At 31.5% G+C, this 23,387-nt stretch overlaps 1 protein-coding gene across 5 annotated transcripts; it reads left to right on the plus strand.

The window, feature by feature from the left end:
- Window positions 1-1,223: 1,223 nt before the first annotated feature.
- Cp190 (centrosome-associated zinc finger protein CP190) lies at window positions 1,224-22,992 on the plus strand. 5 transcript variants are annotated; one of them, XM_074177277.1, is made up of 14 exons: window positions 1,224-1,374; window positions 1,667-1,958; window positions 3,554-4,180; window positions 5,312-5,598; window positions 5,692-6,013; window positions 11,735-12,108; window positions 12,168-12,465; window positions 16,710-16,888; window positions 17,162-17,295; window positions 17,354-17,696; window positions 19,218-19,635; window positions 19,719-19,999; window positions 21,197-21,363; window positions 22,536-22,992. In XM_074177277.1, exons 2-13 carry the CDS (start codon window positions 1,679-1,681, stop codon window positions 21,314-21,316), a joined length of 3,663 nt encoding a protein of 1,220 aa, XP_074033378.1. In that variant the 5' UTR covers window positions 1,224-1,374; window positions 1,667-1,678; the 3' UTR covers window positions 21,317-21,363; window positions 22,536-22,992. The 5 variants fall into 5 exon arrangements, with proteins under 5 accessions (XP_074033378.1, XP_074033377.1, XP_074033374.1 ...); XM_074177276.1 differs by having other exon boundaries at window positions 16,710-16,882; window positions 17,162-17,301; XM_074177273.1 differs by having other exon boundaries at window positions 1,240-1,374; window positions 17,162-17,301.
- The last annotated feature ends 395 nt before the right edge of the window (window positions 22,993-23,387 follow it).

The following is a 23,387-nucleotide window of genomic DNA, read 5'->3' on the forward strand; positions in this document are numbered from 1 at the left end:
AATCAAGTAGACGTTATTATGAAATGAATTTGTCATTTTTATAAATAACAAGATGATACATCAATTATTTTTTCGGCAAATTAGTCGAAAATTTTTCGCCAACTTACGAAGAGTGGTACGTAAAAAACTAGTTTCAATGCTAAAAATGAATGTAATTTTTTTAGTATAAGAAGAAATGTTGATAAATTCCTGACTTTTTACTTTCCATCATATCCATTCTATCTTCAATGACAATGACAGTGGTTATAAGGAAGGAATATAGTTCCATACAGAACTAAATCAACTACACTATACCTCAACATACATTCAATTTTTATTTTTATCGCTAAAATATTACCTTTGTATATACAAAGATATTACTATTTTAGACAATAATATTACTGAATGTTTTCATAAGAAAATGCGACATCTCGTGATAATTATAATTAATTGCAGAAAACGAAAGACACAGATTCGTTTCAGTGTTCTGTGACAATGTAGCTTTTTGTGGCTAGTGGCATCTACCGTTACTCGTTAGAAAACTAGATTTGAGAAAGTACTTAGTATTTATACAAGAGAGAAATCATCGTCTATGGATACAATGGAGAATCTATAAATATGTACGAAAACTGAAGCAAACTTCTATTTTCAACAGTAAAAGATTCAGCAAATTTTTTAATTACAAATAATTTTCACATTAAGTTATGCGCAAGGTGTTCTTACTTATGTCTGAGCCTCTTATAATCCTAATAAAATAAAGTTTTGTTCTATTATTCATGGTATACAAAATCACTGAGCATTTTATAATTTTTATTATTATTTCTTATGCTTTTCTTATTTTAATCAGGTATCCGAAGAAAATGGTGAATATCGGCATAGTATAAAATCCTTAGACAATGCTATAAAGTACTATTGTATAGGACAATTCATTATATTTTTGAGAAGTTACCTGTAACACAGTTTTTACTAATTCTCAGTAACGGCATCTATCATCAATGAACTGTACAAAATATCGATTTTTTTTATTCACTTGGTGGTACAAGTAGTCCAGTCCCAGTGGTATCACGACGGCAATACAATTTTCTTGGCCACATCTCTGCTCATGTTCAATTTTGAAAATAGGATTTCACTAAAATAATGGAAACATTTCAGGTACGGTCGGAATCATACTGTACTGGATTTTCATATTTTTGATTTTGATTGCTTTTTTTACAGTGGAAGTTTATTTCACAATAGAATGAAAAAAAATGATCACCAATATTTGAATTTGGCGGGTTTTTAACGCCACCTCGAATTCGAATTTGACAATACAATCCTGTTTTTAGTTTCAAAGAATTCCCGTACGTTTGGTAGCTTGTGATAAGATGGAGCTAATATTTTCATAATAGAAAAGAGGTCAGTAAGTTTGAAATAATATACTCTACCGTCATTCGAGTTCCTTAACAAGTCACTAACAAAAAGAAGATTTTTTAATTTCCTGTGATTTGTATTACATTTCAATTTGCACGGCTGGCTTGAATGATGCCGCTGCAAGTAGCTTGCCATTTTGTAAATTATGACTATTGTTTATTTTTTTGGAAACTATAGTCAATGCTCTATCAATACCGTTATTATCAAATATCAACTAATAAAGAGCGGAAGTCTTCTGTTCCAACAGTTAATAGGAGAATGTCTTTTATTTTTTTAGGTTATGATTTAAATGAAAATGGGTGAAAGCAAGCAAGTGCGGGTGGACAACTGGGGAATATTCTTCCTCCAGCGACTACAACTATTTTTCAGTAAAACCGATTACTGTGATCTAACTTTGCAGTTTGAGGGTAATGTCCAGCTGAAAGTACATAGACTCGTAATGAATGCTTGTACGGAATATTTCACGTTTTTGGAGCAGACTTGTCCTGCTCTCGAAGAAAATACCATACTCATGCCTTCGGATCTTCAGTCTGATGTTATTGTGCCCATAGTGAATTTTATGTATACAGGTATGTAAAGCAACAATACAGTTTTTGTATTTTGTACAACTACAAGGTTCTGGGTAATTATTCAGATACTTATCTGGTGATTTGTCCGCTGATCTCAAGTCTGAAGTCAGAATGTGGCATTCTGGTCTGCTTTCAGAGATAATATCATCCAAATGTCAAAAAATCTACTATTTCAGAAACTTCCTTCTCATAATAAAAACCCGTAAAATGATACATAAAAAGTGTTGAATTGCCTCAATTTTTTTTTCAACAAACTGCATCATAGTTGTTCATATGGGTAACTAAAAGATAAGAAATGACCCTGCTTTTCTGTCACTCGATATGTTCCTTCCACAATTCGAAAGAATTCTGAATTAAGTATTGTACCTATTTTCGGAAATTAATGAATATGTCCGTTTTTGTATGCACAGATTTAAAATGTCAAACTGAATACTATATGGTTATCTAATAGGTAATAATTTTTACCTTCTTTTCTGTCATTGAAGTATGAAAGTAGACACAACTTATTCAGCCTTCTTCTGTATTGATAATTAGAAATGCCACCTTCTTTATCTGTCGCTCAATATGTACTTTTTTCAATTGAAAAGAGGGCTGACTTATTAAGTTGTATCTATTTGCTGGAATAAATGCATATGTATGTTTTGAAATAAAGGTGATTGCTTTTCCTGCTTTTTTTTTGAACGATCACTGTCCTTAAAAGTTCTATTCATTTGAACATAACACGCTTTGTTCAAGAAACATGTTCTTTTGAACACAACAACAGAATATAATTATTGTATAAATCATGTTATATTATATTTAAATGATCAGTGTTGAAGGAAAAACAACTCATAGTTGAAAATTATAAGCATACAAAATTAAAACGATTTAATATTAGCCTGTTCTTACTAATAAACTGTCATTTAGAATGTGTTTTTTAGGAACCAATGTTTCTGATTCAAATTGAAATTAAAACTGTTTATAGTGTGTGTAATTGTTTCATGTAAAAAGAAGGCTAAATCAACTAATTGTATTTATTTGCAATGATGAACAAATATGCTAGCGAGCCGCAGCATTATGTTTATGTTTTAAGTCGCAAATAAGTTGCGACTTTCAGGTCAGTTTATCTCCGAAAGTAGACAGGAGAGCCACATTTTGACTTCAGTTTCGTGTATTAGACCTAATACCCAGATATAGACAATAATCAAATCTTTGAATAACTCGCTGAACTATAAATTGTATAATATTCATTCTAGTAAGCTTGAAAAAAATAATCTTCAGTTCAAAAGAAATTAACAATGTTCAGTTTAAAAAAAAATCATAATTTTTTCTTGAGAATCACTTATATTATTCACTCAAGGAATATTAAGAGTATGCAAAACAAGGGGGGAATGATTATGATGTATACCTAATGAACTCGTAATAATTTCATTATTGTTCTGTTTTTTTCAATATATGAACTGTTTAAATGTGTTTCTATTTTTATTAATTTGTATGCATACATATACTTTAATCGATGAATTAATTTTGCTACTTGCGTATGCAGTTGTTATAATGTAGCCAAATAAACTATTCTATTCCTTTATTCTAACATAAATTATTTTCAATTGAAATAGGTATGCTGGAATTCCGTACATCTATTTTTGAGAAACTGTATAAGGCAGCGGAGTTGATGAACATAACTGTCCTAACTAAGCTGCTTGAGGCACAGGAAATTCAAATTCAATATGCGAAATCAAAATTGGAGAATAAACCCAAAGCTGGACTGAAAAAAGCCACTCCAAAATCTTCTTTTTCAACACCTGACTTACCGCCTACTTTGCCTGGTAGAAAAGTCCCTGTTTGGAAGAGGAAAAATGCCCCCCCTACCATTTCCACTCCTTCATCACATAATGCCTCACAGCAGAGCTTTTGTGGTGAACCGAGGCATTCGGTTCCATCTGATCCTTTGTGTATCCTGGATAATACACCTAAACCAACCCGTTTTGAGTGGCCTGAAGATGATCTGCCACCCATTGATTCCAGTTTTGAGGATATTTCATTGACAAGTAAACCATTGTTGACCAAGGAGGAAGAAGAGAAGGCCCAGCATTGTTTTGATGACCTTCGAAACAACGTTGAAATTATACCTAAAAAGAATATATCAAGAGCTTCTAGTAGTAATATTATTAGCAATATTAACACTAAAGTAGTTGAGGATTTTGTTAAGGAACAAAAGATCAGGAGTACCATGTTTGAAGATGGTAAGTTGAACTAAATCCTTTTTTATTCTGTACAAGTACGGTTATAGTTTCCTGTTATCGACGTTATAATTTTAGTCATAGGGACGATTTATACAAAGGGTGAAAATTATCTTGATAACATTTGTACTTGAATACTTCAATAACATCTTAACCAACTACTGCACTGGTTTACTTCAATTTTTCTTGTTTGTTTCACTCACCAGTGTTTGGATTGAGCTAGTTGATCGTTTTGCTTCATAAAATTTTAAATCACCATATGGAAGTTTTCAGAAATTTCTTTGGCTTTCATCTTTTGTTGGACTCAGTGTTGGTTATCTTCTTCAGAAACATATCGAAGCACAATAGGTAAACATGCTTTTCTTAGTTTGCAGCATAGATATTTCTATTTTTTCCATTAGGCGTGAGCATAATTTTGGTGTCATTGTAAATGACATAGGAGTGGGTTCAAATGCTTGATTGAAGATAATTTTGTTATAAGGTACTTTTGAGAACGATATTTGAGAGATTTCAGATAGATAGATAAATGAAAAATTTAAAGACACGGTAATGTGATTATACTTGACTTTCTGAATAGAGGTGAAGGTTGATTATTGTTCATTATTATTACAATTTTTTGGTTAGATCGAAGCTATCAAATTATTTTGAGGATCTCAAAATTTACTTTACAAATTGACAGTGATGAGATAGAAGAAACATTTTCAAAGCAAAAAGCGCAAGTCTAAATTTTGTCCATCGGATCATAAGATTAATTGAATTTGTATGTGGTAGCTCCTAAGATAATAATTTTGTTCCATAGACTTTTTTGTCTATATCTCATCAATTCATTTTCTTACATTCAAAACGATTATTTAGGTCAATAATTTCCTTATTTAAAAATTGTATTCCGTTTTTCATAGGAATGTTTACATTTTTGACAAAGTCTAGCTAATCATATAACAAACTCTCTACAGGTACTTGAACAATTATTTTTTCAATAACTCTTTATTTCTTTCAAATTTTTGTAACTAAAGAAGAATTATAGACTCTGAATGATTTTTTTTTCATATCTTCAGAAGTTCCATGGATTCAATTGATAGCTATCATAAAAATAATTAATTGATTCACTCCCCTTATTTTATGATTGTATTTAAGTTGACGATCTTGAAATTGGCCAAAAGAGAAAAATTGAACTATCATCTACATCAAAAGTCCCATCAAAAAAAGTTAAATTAACCAACAAAGAAAAGGAAACCACCATAAGTGTTGAAGGTGCAGATGTTGTTAACATAGACCACACTAAAATCGTCACAGAAATTTTGAAGAAGTACCCAGATCTTGTGAAGAAAAATAAAAATATTAAACTGAAAATCATGCCTTCGAGTGGAACTAAGTCTATGCCTGAGAAAAAAGTTCCTTCACCAGAACCTCACATTAAACCTGTAAGTATCAGTATATTGCAGTTTGTAACTGCTCCTTTAAATTTGTGTAATAAGTTGAAGTTCAGAATATCAACCAAATCGTCCTTTTTCCAGCTTGACAGTCCTAACCATGAAGTTAATAAATCTAACTCAAAGAAAAAACCAACAATAACTGAGGAAACAAATGAAGAAGGTCCGTGGACATGCAGGAAATGCATCAGTGTTGGAGGAGAGCCCCAAGAATTTGTTCTTTATTATCTTTACCGCAAGCACATGACAGATGTACATGATGAGATATTCGATGCAAGCTTGTGCAAATATTGTGGACGGAAATGTAGCAATCACAACTTGATGATGTATCATTTATATACGAAACATGCTTTGAAACCACCCTCTACATATAATTTCCCGTTATGCGACAAATGTCCTTATATAGGTGAGTTATATTCTTTTGTCCAAAATCATTTTATATTCAAACAACAAACCATGTGTTACGATTTCGTAAATGGTCAAGTGAAAATATTACAAAGTGTTGTTTAAATATGAAACCCCAAACATTTTTTAGAATAATATTTTGAATTAGACCTATTATTTATTGATTAACCATTTATTTCTTGAGAAACATACAATTTGTTTTATAACAATAGTATAAGTTTATTCATGGATAAATACATGGATAAAACATTTTAAAGTTGATTAAATTACAATACTAAAGACATCTTGTGTTAGTGTAATTACCCTGGTCTGATTTAGCATTTGATATGATGTTCCTTCATTCATCATCTTCTGGCTAATTCTTGTTTTGTTATATGTCTCATTTAAAATTATTTACGTCTATCACCTGACTGACATGTGTTTTGTTATGTGTTCATTTTTTAAACTACTAATATAAGATGCGCTTTGTTAATACAAATTTTTGTTCTTTAGACAATAAAGAAAATATATCTCTCTCTCATAATATTTGAAAACATATACATTATTATGAATAAACTCAGATATGAACCTTATGAAGCAAATTTGTGAGCAGTTAACAAGTTATTGATAACATAAACAGCAACAATACAAAGTAACAGACAGTAAATAGAAAATATAGATATTAATAATAAGTTCAGAACTTTCACTAGTGAATAATTAGAAAAAATTCAATAAATTATAACTCTAGTTAGGAATTAGTCTACTTCATCTACTGAAGATGCCAACTTGTTTGAAAAAACATGTGTCGCGAAGAGTGTTGCAGTTCTGGTGTTTGGAAACAGTGCTTGTTTTGGATGTATATGGTAGTTTATTGTTATAATTTTATTCCGGCACAATAAATGATAACTTCTACAAAAAAATCTTCAATTTTTTTTAAGATTTTTTTTTTACAAAAAAAGGTACAGATACAGATACAAGATAATTTACAGATAATTTATTCATCATTGAAGTTTTTTACCCAATGGTACAAAAATTATCAGACTAGTCAAAACATATTATAGTATTACAACTTATAAAACATTATAGAGCTCACAAGAAAATATGAAAAACTCACAGACAGTGCATCAAACAGTGAGGTACTCCTCTATTGTATAAAAAGTATTTTCATTAAGGTAATTGAATAATGTTGTTTTGAAGATATTAAAATTTTTTATCTCACCAAAGATCCTATTGAAACGGTTATAACATAGAATTCCTTGGTATTTTGGAAAATTCTGTCCCACACTAAGCCTAGAGAATGGTAAGCGAATGTCATTTTTATTCCTTGTTTGGTGTTGGTGAATTTCACTACTTTTCATGTAGGTATCTTGCTCTTTTTTAATATTCATAATTAGAAGATAAATATAAAGTGATGGTAAAGTTAGAATTGACAGTGACTTGAAATAAGCTTTACAAGATACATTATTTCGAACTCCCATCATGCATCTTATGATTTTCTTCTGAGCAATGAATACTTTATCAATATGTGTTGAATTACCCCAGAAGATCAAGCCATATGTTACTGTGACACTAGACCATGGTATGCCATTCTGAGAACCTCTATAGATACAGTGTCCTTCAGTTGTCTAATAATAAAATTGATACTACTCAATTTCCCTACCAGATTTTCGATATGAGTTCTCCATGTCAGTTTCTCATCAATTGTTACACCCAGAAATTTTATGTTTGATACTTGCTCAATTGACTTATGATTTATTTTAACAAGAGGGCTTGCGTCACTGCTGATATTTTTTTGTCAAAAAACCATGAAGAATGTTTTGGAAGCATTTAAAATCAATCCATTATTCAGGCACCATTGAAAGAATTCCTCAGTGCATACATTGCTCAGATGAATGCTTTTGTCCAGGTTATCTTGTGATATCATACATCATACTACACTGGCTATTCAATCTTTCTATTGAAAAAGGAATATTCCCAGAATTTTGGAAACAAAGCTATATCAAACCAGTTCATAAAAGTGGACTTCGTAACAATGTTAAAAACTATAGAGGCATATGCAATCAGTCAGAGTTGCCCAAAATGCTGGACTGTCTAATCACTAGAAAACTTTCATTAGATTTCAGAAACATCATAATCAATCAACAACATGGTTTTACCAAATGGAAATCAACTTCTACGAACTTATTACTTTATGAAAACTACATCATAAATAATCTTGAAAATAGGCTACAAGTGGACTCTATATACACAGATTTTTCTAAAGCCTTTGATAGAGTCAACCATAACCTACTGATTGCTAAGTTGAATGCCTTGGGTTTAGAGGGAGATGTTTTAATTTGGATTGAAAGCTACCTTTACAATAGAGTTCAATACGTTAAATATGGCAACTCTATATCTGAACCGATAAATGTGCCATCAGGTGTTCCTCAGGGATCCCACATAAGCCCATTACTGTTCAATTTATTTATCAATGATGTCTCCACTGTTTTTAACTCCAGCTCATTTCTAATGTTTGCAGATGATTTAAAGATGTTCAAATCAATACAAAATATATCAGATGCTCAGGCACTTCAATGTTATTTGGTACAGTTTTCTAGCTGGTGTGACGTCAACCTTTTGCATTTGAATCCAGATAAGTGTCAAAAAATTACTTTCTCAAGGATCAATAATGTATATGATTACTCGTATAAAATCAATGGGAATGATTTAGCAGTAACAGATAAAATAAAAGATTTAGGTGTCGTTTTTGACTCAAAAATGTCATTTAAGTACCAAATAACGGAAGCCTCATCTCGAGCCCGTAAGATGTTAGGTTTTACACTTCGTTCTGCTAGAGACCTAAGTGTCGAATCTATAAAACTGATTTATTGTGCACAAGTGAGGTCCATTCTTGAGTGTAACTCCATTGTATGGTCACCCTATTATAATGTTGATGTTGAGTTGTTAGAGGGGTGTCAAAACAAATTCTTGAGATATGTTGCTTTTCAGTTAGGATTAAATAGAGGAGAGTATAACTACTCACACATAGTTGAGCTTTGTACTACTCTCTCTGTGAATGATAGAAGAACCAGAAATAGTGATATTTTTAAAATTCCTTTTTGTAGATCCAATTATGGTAAGAATGAAACAATATGTAGGATATTGAAATCAGCAATTCATTACCATCTTAACCTGGAATTATTTAATTCATCATTATTATCCTTCAAAAAATCGATTAAAAACATCTGATGTATCTTTAGTTTGTAAGCACATGTACAATTTATAAAAAGATATTTGTAAAAATTGGCTTGTTCCTTGAAATAAATAAATAAATAAATGATTTGTATCATCGGCATAAATTATGGTTTTTTGCGGGGAACCACATGATCAAATCATGTCATTAATAAATATGATAAAAAGCAGTGGACCAAGTATTGAACCTTGTGGTACACCCATAGAAACATTGGTCGACTTTGATTTGAATGAATTCATCATGACAATCTGACTTCTATTTTGTAAATAGGAAGAAACCCATAATAATAATAAACAATAACTCTTTATGACAGTTTCAAAGATATTTAAATTTTTATATAGTCAAGTCAAAATATCCTTTATTGTCTGAAGATTCATATCTTATTGACAAAGCTTGGTTAAAATAATTGAATAAAAAAACAAACAAACAAAATTACACATATTAACTATCGCTACTTAGTCATATAAAACTATAAAATAATATACAATTTCAAGTAGATACTGAATATATGTATGTGTAAAAAAATAGGACTTGAAAAGATAACAGAAATAGTTTGTAATTTTAGCACAATACAACACTTTAGGAAAATAGCCAGTAATAATGTATTTTGAAAATTTCCAATATTGATTACATGAACTGTATTGAGAGTCAGACACAAGTCAATCAATCAATCATCCTTTATTGTTCAAGAAATCTTTATTGACAAAGCTAGTGAAACTTTATGAAGTCAACAATGTTAAAGTTTTTTAAAAAAATATTAAAGTTATGATGAAATAGCATTCAGTAGCACTTGTGCTAAGTGAGTTGAACTTTGCCTTTTGTTACATCAGCAACTAGCTCTGTTATTTATTAAAATAATTGTATGTAACTACAGCTGGGAAACAAAGACAAAAAATAAAGACGATTATTATTATATATAGTGAACAATCATTATATGTTTAAAAAATATACAAATACGAATACACATAAATAAAACAATATATAAACTATTACCGATAATATATAAATAAATCATTACAGATATTTAAACATCTGAAATATTAAGAGTTAAAATATATCAGCGTAATATTACTTCAAGTCATAGTAGGCTTTTTGCAGAAGTACTCCTTTAACTAATTTTCTGAATTTTTTAAAATTTGCTATTGCCCTATAGCACATTAGAAGGTGGTTGTATATTTTCTTGCTCTCATATATCAAAGAAAATTTTGTTATTGCTGATTATGGGATTGGCAAGGGTAAATTCCAACTTCCTCTCATGTGGTAACGTCTGTCATTATTTACTGCTGAGTTGGAGTATTTTTTGTGAATTAGACAAACGGTTTCTAAAAGAAATAAACAAGGTACAGTAAGAATTTTCTGACTGATGAAAAGTGGTTTGCAGTGGTCTTGTGAATTTGCCCTACCTAAGTATCTGACAGCCCTTTTTTGAGGAATGAATACTGAATTTAGTAGTTGTTGACTACAAAAGCCCCAAACTCTACCAAGGAAAAATACACAGTTCTGGCAGTGGATTGATTGAGTTCGTTAGAAACAACTCGAACTGCATAACAGCCAGATGCTATTTTTTGCATAAATTTGTTATATGCTCACCAAATTTTAATTTATCATTTATAAATACCCCTAAAAATTTTGTGTGAGTTTTGTTAACTATAGCGTGATTTTCTATAAGTAAGTCGTCAAAATTGAGTTTGAAGCAGACTATGTTTTGTTTGTGTTGAAACGTAAGGAGTTTGAATCGCACCACTGTTTAACCCTAGAGATCCAGGGTTATGATGTCTCTGAGATATCTTCATTTGCCCCACGCCAAAGGATCGCGGTGTCATCCGCAAAAAGTGTGAGCTTTCCTTTAATGTCAATGGTTACCAGATCATTCAGATAAAGCAGAACAGGGATAGTACCCAGAACCGAACCTTGTGGTACACCTGATGAATTATTCTCAATATGCGATGTATTTCCTTGGAGTTTTACTAACTGATTCCTGCCTGTTAGATTACTGTAAAGCCAGTTATATGACAATCCTCTAAAGCCATAGCACTGAAGTTTAAATAATAGTGTTTCATGGTTCACGCAGTCGAATGCTTTTGAGAAATCACTTATCAATTTTATGATTTGAAATCCAATTATTTGAAAAAGTGATTCTTTACCAAAGAAGCAAAAGACTTTTTTTTTTAGCGAATTTTAAAATGGACAAAAGGGAATAATCCATTTTATCAGTTGTTTCAGAGATATTGACAATATTATTTTAATAAACTTTGAGATCGAATAAAATTCTCTTGAATTTACTGTGAAGTAAAGGGCTAGTAGGAAATTCAGTCGACTGCAACTTAATCATTAGATTGTTCTCTTCAGTGGAGTTTTTTACTATGAAGTAAAGAGCTAGTAGGAAATTCAGTCGACTGCAATTTAATCATTAGATTATCCTCTTCGGTGTCTAAAGATCCTGAAGGAAATATTCATTTTCAAAAATAATATTTCAATGTGTTTTAATCTTTGAATAATAAATGTTTTCAGCCTTTTCCGAAGCTAGGTTGAACCTGCATAAACAAAAGCATGATCCTAATGAGATCCAATGCCCGGTGTGCAAGTTAGCTTTCACCACCTCACAAACCCTAGGAACCCATATTCGTGCGACGAGACACTATGTCAAGCCTGGCAGAGTCAGCTCAGACTGCCAGTATTGTATGAAGAAGTTGCAGTCTGCCATCAGACTCTTTACGCATATCAAAAACGCACACTTGAAAGAAGCCAAGCGAGACGGGATAGTGTGCTTGGAAGAAAATGACAGCATCGAACACTTAGAAGAAGCGAAAGACGAAGAACAACCTAGCACTGATGAATATATCGTTCCGGAGATCTTACCTGATTCCGGAATACATAAAGATAAGGTAACAGTGAGAAAATTACATAAAAGTCATATATACTGTATATAATGTTTTTGAAACAGGTGAAAATAATATCGAACGTGAAAGTTCCTCCTAATCGTCAATCTGCAGACAATGTTCAGCAAACCAAAGTCATACCCTTAGAAGCCAGTTCCGAGGCTGAATCGTTGAACAATGTTGCCAGTGGAATCGCCACTAGCCTTGGCCTTGTTGACATAGTGGTCCTTGACGAAAACCAGCAATATATCCTACAAGATGGGCAACACGAGCAGACAGAGTTCATTATTCCGGAGTTGTCTTCTGGACAGTCTTTTGCCGGGCAAGTCATAACAACCCAACACAATTCTTCAATTCCTCAAGGTAAGTCGAAATGTCTTTTATTAACTGCCCCCTTTTGATATTATTGAGATTAGTTTTCAGCCATATTTGAAATAATTTTGAATATTTATATTTATTTCAGTATTTCATTTGAGTTTTGGTTCATATTAGTGAGGTTAGGAGTTACATTTTCATCCGGATCTATCATTAGATTTTTATAAATAAATCTTTTGAAAACACTTTTCCTTCAACAGAATGAAAAACTGTCTCTTGACGCATATTTCGCTGACCAAGTTTTTAATAACTTTATCTAAACTTATTTTAGTTGATTGTAATTTTTATTAGTGAAAAAAAAACAGTGATTATGACCACGTTTACACAGCACCTCAAAGGAAGTTTTTCAACAGCCGATGTTACTAAAACCAATGATAATGCCTATGTCAAAACCATTTTCATCGAACGTTATTGAACCATTATAATAACTAAACTATTTGAAAGAGTATTTATTAGGGTTAGGAAACCGTATTGGTTGAATCCTGTAAATACATATTTCAAGCAGTGTAATAGTATAGTGACATTGAAATTCCTCAGAGTGGCTGGAAGTGAAGTTACTTTGAAATTGATCTTGAGGGAACAAAAACAAAAATCCAATTGAAAGAACAGTAAATCCGGACACAATAAACAATTATTTTTGCTTTATTGTTGAGTCTTTGACAAGTAAAGTAGGTAATACACTCATTTCGTGTTTTTAAAATGTGACTTGTCTCTAATTTTATATGTATATATATATTTTTTTTATTATTTTGTATTTTATAAGTGACTGACTGTACTAGGAAGAGCATTCTTTGCTAATAAAGAGTAATAATAAAATGCTTTCAACTTGTTGAAGGCATTTAGAAGAATGTTTTATCAGAGAAAAATAGTTCTTAGAGACAATAAAAGGAATAGGAAACAAAACGTTAGGAATAGAAAATCCCTCAATGAAATTTTTTGAATGCCAGAAATGCTTAATCATTTAATTAATGTGTCTTTCAGTCGAAGCATTTTTCTTTATTTCCTGAAAATTTCAGTGGTCATACCGATACACAAAGGTGATCGGGATTATTCTTCAAATCACTCATTCCGGCTTTAGTGAAATTAATTGAGAAACTTGTCAAATCACCATTGAACAAAAATCTTTTTCTGAATATGATCATAAAATTCCCATCAGCTCAGATTCCAAGAAGGAAAAAGAATCGCTGATGCAATATTTTAATTTCAACCTACCTAATTTTAATCTACAACAATATGAACAGCAGCGGTGTCCTGTGATTTATCAAAATCTTTTGACTGCGTGAACCACAAAATACTGCTTGAAAAGCAATACCACTATGAAGTAAAAGAGAATAATTTGTTTCCATTCGAATCTTACCTTCAGTATTGGAAAAAATGTTAAAAGACCACTAGATGTGAATACAGGACTACTCCTAAATTCTATTTTAATAATAAAAATAATAATAATAATAATACTTTATTTCCGTGTAGACAATATACATTGTATAGGAATAGCCAATAAAAGAAATAAAAATAAAGATAAAAACAGAGTATAAGAAACATACAAGTTGAAACAACACCTTAAAACTAAAATAATACCCTACTTATCTAATCTAAAAAATTCATTCAATGAATAAAAACATTGTTCAATTAGAAAACTCTTTAAATTTCTCTTAAACATCACATAATTATGTTCTTCCCTTAAATGATCGGGCAGTTTGTTGAATATTTTTATTCCAATGTATTCTGGTGCAAATGAAGTTATTCTTAGTCTTGCATATGGCACATGAAATCTATTTTTTGTTCTAGTGTCATAGTGATGAACATTTTTATTCATTTTGAAATGTGTTTTGTTTTTGAATATGTAGCTGCATATTTCAAATATATGAACAGATGTGAGTGTTATGATGTGATAATTTTTGAAAATTTGTCTGCAAGATTCTCTCCTTGAGACATTCGCAATACACCGTATAATGCGTTTTTGAGCAATGAATACGTTATGAGTCATGGATGACTCATGACTTACCCCAGAAGCAGACACCATACCTCAGTCTTGAATCAACTTGAGCATAATAAATGCTCATTAGTTGAGTGGTAGTTAAAACTGTCCGCAGATTCATAAATAGAAATTTCATTGAATTAAGCTTAGAAATTAGATGCTGGCAATGAGCATTTCAGTTCAAGTTTTCATCAAGAAGAATACCCAGGAATTTAACACTTTTATTCAATTTTGAGTATGTCACATTATCAGCACTGAAACTGAAGTCTTCTATCCTATTTTGTCTATTATGAAAACGAATAATATTTGTTTTATCTGAATTAAAAAATAAATCATGATAATTGAAAAATTCTGATATATGTTCAACTGCAGAAGCACATTTGTCTTTTAATATTTCATCATCTGATGCCGAGATTATCATAGAAATGTCGTCGGCATAAGCTGTATAATGAACTTCAGAAACAACAGAGTCTATATTGTTTACATATAGAATAAAAAGGATTGGTCCCAGAATGGACCCTTGAGGTACTCCCATATCTACACTGAAAGGCTCAGAATTTATTCTCTGGATTTCATTTTTGACCGTACACTGGAGAGATACATATTGTCTCCTACCTTCAAGGAATGAGGATATCCAGTTGAGAGATGCACCTCTTAGTCCATATCTTTCTAATTTCAGTAAAAGTTTTTGATGATTGACGCAGTCGAATGCCCGACTCAAATCACAGAATATCGCTGCCGAGCATTCACCTGCCTCAATATATCTAATTACCTCATAATGAAAAAATGGCAGTATTAGTTGATTTTTCTGCACGAAAGCCATGCTGCGTGTTTGTTAATATTTTGTGTAGATTCAAAAATGAAGTAAGTCGATCCAAAAATGCATATTCGAATATCTTTGATAGTCCATATGGTACTGTTACTGGACGATAATTTTCCTTTAAGTTCGGGTTGTTTTTCTTGAAAATGGGAGTTACTTTTCCGATTTTCATTTCTTGCGGAAATACACCTTTTACAAATGACAGAATAATCAGATATGTTAATGGTTTTATTATCATTGGAAGAATTCCTTTCCAAATGTACATGGGAATATCATCTGCTCCAGAGGATTTCTTATTTTTTAATTTATTCCCTAATAAGGATAATAGTTCAGTTTCAATAAATGGTTTCAAGAACATTGTGAACACATTAAAAAAGTTTTCCTTGAAATTTGTATGTGGAGCTTTATTAACTGATATTTGATTGACCAAACTGAGGGAGGCCTCTATAAAAAATTTGTTGAGTTCAGATGCTACAGTATGTTGATCTTCTACCATAGAATCATCAACTTTGAGAGAAATATTCTTTCTTTTGCAGTTTTTATTTGTGACAATACCACTATGTTTTTATTTTTGGGGCCTCCGTGCTCATTAATTTTGATTGCAGATGATATTACATCATCAGGAATTACAATAAGAGAGATCTCTACATAAATTTTCCGTGATCCTAACAAATAAAGAATTGGTTTCATGCAAAGCTATTGTCTTTTAATAAAAGAAAATTACTTTCATATACACAACACCTCAATTTATGCTGGGAATTCACGCTATTCATAATAACTACAAAATTCTTAGCATAAATAGATCAAGACCTAAAATTAGTGGAACATAATATTAGAGCACTTAATAACAAATTGTCATCGTCACTGAGAATAGTGACGTACTAGTTGGAATTTTATGTAACTAAAAATGCTTATTATGCCATAATCTGTTCACATTTAAGATATTTTTATTTTGATTGTCAAGTTGGCGGGAATTCGGTCAAAATGTTGAAGAAAACCAATTTCTGAATTGTCGACGTTTTGAAACTTTGTTTCATCTTCAGCACTATTTAGGGCGGCTTTCCGAGTTGAAGGGTGAAGTGAATAATTTCAACATAAAATATAAATACGTACACAGATTCCTGAAAGACGTTGACACAGACACGAAGGGATTAACAATCTCTATTTTTATTCACGTAAACAATTCTTTCTTGTTCTCAATTGCACCCTCCTGGTGTTATTTTTTTTCTCGATAAGAAGGTATCTTCATATATATTTGAAAATTACATTTCAATTCATTATCTTTGCATCTTCATGGCAATTTTGTGTTTGATTTTACCCAATTTTTAAAATAAGATTAGGACAATTTTTAGTAATATTTACCCATTAATGACAATATGCAACCATAAATCCCCTTCAATCACTACTAAAAAACAATTAAATTAATATTTACAGGTATAATTCAAACGTCAGGGTCAGATATAGGATCCACTGATGAACTTGTTATGGTGCTAACTGATCACGACTACCCCGACGAACAAGAAATGGTTCACCAAGATAATTCCAACATCGTTGTTTTATATAGTCATCCCGTGGAAGGGCAAGAGGGACAGTTCATTACGTCTCAAGTAAGCGTAAGAGTAGTTTGTGAATCCTTTGATATTTCCCATACTATTACAATTAAAAAAAGATGTATAATTTGGAAGTTTAGAAAATTCATGAAATGCATTTTTTGAGATTTCCATGTATTTTGGAGTTATTTTATCAAAAAGTTGCAGGGAAAAGAGGTTTCACCTCTTCTCACTTCTTTATTTTTCAATAGGTTCAAATTTCTGTTGGGATTATCAAAAATTTATTATGATTAGGAAACATTTTTCCATTAAAATTTATATATATTTCATTTTTAGGGAAATCTCCTGGTGAATTCACAAACCGGATTGCTGGAGATTCGTAACGGAACAACAATCGCAACTTCTTCAAGTCAGATGATCATGACGAATGCTGTAGATTCACCCGTGGAATCCATTGAGATGATACAAAGGTATAGGTAAATATTTCTTCAATTGTTCAAGTAGAAAATAATGTTTTTTTGCTCAAAGGGAAATTGACCTTCAGCAAGAAATGAAGCAGGAACCCTATTTCGAGGAGGAAGCGAAGCCCGTAATTCAGACACATCAAACTGTGGAGATCGTCGAAGCACCAGAGAATGTTGCAGAAGAACAGCACGATGAGGCTTCAGTGCCTGAAAGTTGTGAACAAGAACATTCTGAAGAACAAGTTCATGAAACTCAGTCGGAAGCTGTAGAACAAGAAGATCAGAGTGAAAATTTGAGTAAAAGTGATGATCATGTAGACGGCAGCATGGAGGAATCCATGGAAATTGAAGAAGCGGAAGAAATAGCAGCCATGAAAGAGAATGAAAATCAAATCCAAATAGTGCAGGTATGTATTTTGTTTGCAGTGATTTGAATTTTATGTTGCTTCTTTTATTATCATTTTTTGTTTTTTTATACGAAAATGTACTGGTAATATTTTTCCTTGCATGCAGACATTGCAACTCTATTGATTTTCAAAATATGTTCAGTTGGATTTACTTGAAAATGGTTTGACAAACCAAAACTGGTCGTAACAAAAAAAAAGTTGTAGAAATCAAAAGTTATTTTCAGTATCCTATATTCAATATGAATTTCTACAAAATAAATAGGTCATCAATCGAACAAACTTTTTTGGTAGAATATAAAAGTTTATTGAAATTTATCAATCAAAATTAAATTCAGATTTTTTGTCGATGATAAACCATTGAATAAGTAATTTAATATTAATGACTGTTTAATGTTCCTCACATGTGCCGGATGTTGATGTCAAAATCCGTGATTTCATCTGATATGATTTTGTTCTGATATATTGATTTGTGTATCTCAATATCAATAAAATACTATCGTCCAACCCGTGCTCAGAGTCGCACATTAAAAGGCAAGACTTCGTTATTCCTCAGCTCGCACAAGTTTTGACTTCTAAGGGTTGTTGTTCGTAGGAAGGGGAAAGCAGGCTAACATAAAAACAGATTTTACCAGATGTATTGCCGCTCATCTTTTCTAATACCAGCCATACCAGAATTGATTTTGTACTTCCATGTTTCTGCAATAGGTTTTTAGTGGTCAAGCAGGATACACCATCTACTATCTCTTGAATCAAAGCAAATTGAGGAAAATATACTCATCTTTCGAAAGCATTTTGTTAAAAAAAACTATCAAGTTTTTTTTTATATAGTTTATTTTAAAAAATCAGTATCTGCAATAAAGTTCCAGGGTCATTGAAAAATCTGAATTAAAAACTGAAGAAAACATGAATAGTTTTCTATTTCGAGAGATTGCCATAAATGTTGAATGTTTTCTATTATTAATAATGGATACGACATCATTATACGAAATATTTTCATTATAAAATATAATTGTTTTCAAATTGTTTTAAATTATGTTATAGAAAAATATTCCTAACACGAAGTATAATAAAGAAAAATAACAAATTAATGGATGTAGCCGTTACTACGTGGTAGGAAATCATAATAAAAATTGAACCTTTCTATGTTTTTTACCACTTTTCCCTATAAGGACATTTTCAAACTTTTACATCAAACTACTTTCGTCAAATCCGTCTGGAAAGACCCCGTTAGTCCCCAGCTTGCATAAGTTTCGACTCCTAAGAGTTGTTATTCGTAGAAGGGCGGCAGTTGGTTAACGGTTAATGTATAAGTTTGAAAATGTCCTTATAGGATAAACTGCAGTAACGTTAGTTACAAATAAAAGTGGTAAAAAACAGAAATAATAATAATAATGTTTATTTTTTAAAATGCTACAATTATTTGTATAAAAAACAATTAGAACATGTAATAAAATGACGTCATGTAATAAAATCAAAAATAAATCATGAATTTAGTATTACATTCATTTCTATCACTTGCAGGAAACTGTTGAAGAAGAAAATCAAACTGAAACCACGGTTGCAGTTGAAGATGCCCATCAGACCGAAAGGGTTAGTGAATCTGAAGGCAGCGAACTTGAAGGGGTTGATGTACCTCCAGAAATATCTGAAGAATCCCAACAAATTATCATGAATGACCCGACGACACTCAGTATGACTGAGAACCTGAGTATGGAAACGGAAACAGACATGGAAAATGTACAAGAGGAACAGAACAGTGAAGATGTACAACAAGAAAATGAACCGATGGAAGTCGATGTAAAAATGGAAGAAAGTAACGCAGTGAATATTCAACAGGAAACTATTGACAACGTAGAACAGAGAAATGAAGAACAAGAAAAGCCATACGAGCAAGAAGCGGATGAAAGTGTTGATACTGGAAACCCTGAAGAAAGTAAAGGTTAGAAAGAAACAAAAATATCTTGTTTTCATTTAATTTTTCTTGTGTGGCTGTTTCATAAATAAGTTACAATATTTTCACAGATCAAGCTGCAGATCCAGTCGAAGAAGAGGAGGCAGTTGACGAAGAGGAAGAAGTTGAAGAGGAGGAAGAGAGGGAGGAGAATGAAGAGTCGGTAGAACCAGTGACTTCTGAAGAAGTTAAAAGCCAAGAAATGGCTTCTACAAACAATCCAGACTCGCCGAGACAAAATCAGTCACACAAAAACCAAGATAAGAACCAGTTGGATATCAACAAAACAATACTAGATGACTGGGAAGATGAATCAGACTCACAACAAAGTGAAAAGCAAGCTGCCTCAGAGGTATGTTTTCAAATTGAATTTCAATTTTCAAACTCCTTCTAATCAGAAAGATGAGCTAAAAATATCACAGAAAAAAGCAAATACTCAAATATTTATTGTTTAGTTTTTAAAGGAGATTACTTTATTTTGGTTTTCTTGCCATGGAATTTATGTTTTAATATAAATGAAGTTTGCAGAAACTATGTCTCTAATATAAATGAGGGTTTCTCTGGACTTCCACAAGGAAGTCAATGTGGTTCTATTCTCTTATGATTTATGACAGTGACGTTAGATTTTGGAAAAACTCGTGGTTTTTGTTGTTTACCGACGACCTGAAACTTTTTAAATTTGTCATTATTTGGGAGAGGTGTTACTCATTCTTCATGAATTTAAATTTGATGCTCATTTATAGATTTGAACTGCTGTAATTTTTCCAAAGGGTATAAACTACATTCAAAAACTAGAAAATATTTCAATGATCTCTTGAACGATAAACTTGATTTTTTGCATCATAATTTTTTAAAGTGTGTTTTTCCATGTAATCAGCTGTCCTCACACAAATGACAACCCTCAAAACTCAAAACTTGTGCAAATGAGGTCATACATTTTAACATGTGATTTCAAGCATCGGTCAGACAATATGCTCCGGCGGCCGGCCTTGTTTTTTTTTTCAGGGGATAATTTATAATGTATATATGTACATTGAAATATTTTTTCAGATTTTTTTTTACTTTGAGCCACGTATAAGAATTGCAGCATAGAAGAGTTCAGTCTGAATAGTTTTCTGTTTCAGTTCTAGCTCTTTTTATGTAATATTTTTTGAAATGGGATTTTTCCCCAAATTAATGAAGATATTTTACAGACGGTAGATGATTCCCAGTTGCATCCCTTCTCATGAAACCACCGCTATTGTGAATGTTGATTCGATCCCAACTCTGAGACGATCAATTTTCAAAAGTACTACCTCATTAATCCTTAGCTCACTTATTTTTGACTTTTGTGGGTTGTCTTTTATGAGGGGATGACAGCCGTAAATGGTAAATGGAATGGACCCAATTTAACCATTTTTTTAAATCTTTTGCATGACCAATATCATTTTGCAAAGGAAGTGACAATTGGTGGTAAATATTAACTGATTTGAAAGAAATGTTCGTCACATATTTATCTAATGATGTACTTGGCTAGATCAGTGATGCTTCACTTGTAATTTTTTTCTAGGAGTCAAAGCAAAGTGAGGAACTAGAAAACACTACGAAAGCTGCAGCAGTTGATAACGTCAATAAGTTGATGGACGACTGGGAAGATGAAGAGGAGGAAGATAAAAAAGAATCAGAGTGAAGTACCGAGAGAAAAAGACAAGTGTATATATCTGTACATCAGCCAATGTGAGTTTCAGTGTAAGCTTTGATTATTTTTAGGAAGGAAAAAATCTATTAAATATTCTAATCATGCAGGGTGTCATTTAATAACGGTCCGAAATTTGAAAGAAAGATTCCTCACGTATTTTTGAGATAAAAAATGAATGTTTTATGTGTATATATTTATTTTTATTTTTTTCTGTGTAATTTTTCAAATAATTTCGATTTTTGGACATCAATTGGTTCATGTGATTTTTTTAAAATCCAATTTATTCAAAGTTGAACTAAGTTTTGGTTTTATTTGTGGAGATCATGCTTACATGTCTTTGTCTCCTCTTGAGATTCATAACTTTTCTTTACTTTCAAAGAAAAAGGTATTTCAGCCAAAAGTTGTTATTCAAAAAGTGAAAAATTTTCGTAAAATAAGTATATCAACATGAAACATTTATCAAACAACAATAAACCAGTTGAATAATAATGATAATGCATGCATGAAATGGTCAAATTTCTCATGTCAAAAATAATACTTTCTAAATTTGAGTATTATTATTCTAGTGATTATTGGAAAAAAAATTTAAATTTTTATCAGTGGTGAGTTTGCTGAAATACATTTCATATTTGGGGTTGCTAATGAATATACATATGGATATCCAAACCTCAAAACTCCTATTGAAAAAGCGTTTTCAAAATTTCATTTTTGTTTTTGGGAAACAGAAACTTTTGAGAAAGTTTGTCCTCTGGTGCAAATCCTAGAAACTGAGGAAGCGGTTTTTAATCTGGTACGAGAACACCTAGAAATGAGCAAGAGAAAAGTAGCATTGTCATTGAAAACGTCCTATCTGGTATGGGAATGTTAATTGATCACTTTGTTCAAAATCTCTGATTTTGATTCTGAATCTCTGATATTTCAGATGGTTCTTCATGAAGGATTTTTCATGTGCATTTCTCAGGCATATTTTGCCAGTAGTATTTGTTTTTCATTGACCCATTTCCTGGTTTATGTTTTGATTTTATTTTTATCTTATTCAGTGACATATTGTAAAACCCGTTTTTTTTCTTATTCATTTACTCATTTTTGATAAATAAATAATATTGAGACAAAATGATGTCGCAGAATCTTTCACACCTTATTAATACCTTATAAACAGTTGCTATTGTAAAATACCGTCACTAAGTCCAATATTTTTATTTTTTTTCAGGGAATTTACGCATTGAATATTCTCAGAGTCGAATGCAAACTAGATGAAATCGAGGGGATGTAGATGTTTGGCAACAGTACGATTTTGATTATCACAGTACTACCAGTTGAATGTTGAAATCGTCTGGTGTTGTCCCATAGTTGAACAATATGGATGATTTATTGTAAATAGTAAGATGAATCGAAGATTGGAATTGAATTCGGAAGGTTGCATATTGGAAAAAGTTTGCTTATATTTTGCCTATGATTTATTTATTACTATCTATTATGACATATTAATTTTTATACAGTACACAATTACAAAACATAGTGGTTTACATTGTTGACAAATGGGAAACAAATTTTTAGAGTTGTGGATATATTTCTTTTTTTTAGTTTTTGGTAGATTATATCTAAACAGTTTTATGTAAGAGTTTGTAAACAAATGTAATTTATTATATACATTACCATTTAAAGTTTTTCAATGTCTGATTATATTGTTGTGTCAAACCTGACAAAAAATTTCTTATTCATGTTGTTTTCGGAGGTTCCTAGATAAATGACATTCAGATTATCGGTTTTCTGTTCAGCCAGTCATGAAAATATTGGTATAGAACTTAATGATTGAAAAGGAATGTTGGGAATATGATGTATATACGAGGTAGGTTAGAGAGTTTGAAACTATTAAACCAAGATATGGAGATTAGGTTATGTGTGGCATTTATAACATGAATTTTTAAAAATCAGTCGGATTCCTACTATATCACTGATTTTTTACTGAACATTTTCTCTATGATTTCCTTGAAATGCTTTCCCTAGGGCGCGAATCACATGAACGTAAATTTTCATGACTCGTAATCATGCCATTCACCTC

The sequence above is a fragment of the Leptinotarsa decemlineata genome, unplaced genomic scaffold, assembly GCF_025532065.1.
Source record: "Leptinotarsa decemlineata unplaced genomic scaffold, Ldec_3_MD MMD2_tig00002974_RagTag_RagTag, whole genome shotgun sequence".
In the NCBI taxonomy this organism is placed as follows: Eukaryota; Metazoa; Arthropoda; class Insecta; order Coleoptera; family Chrysomelidae; genus Leptinotarsa; species Leptinotarsa decemlineata.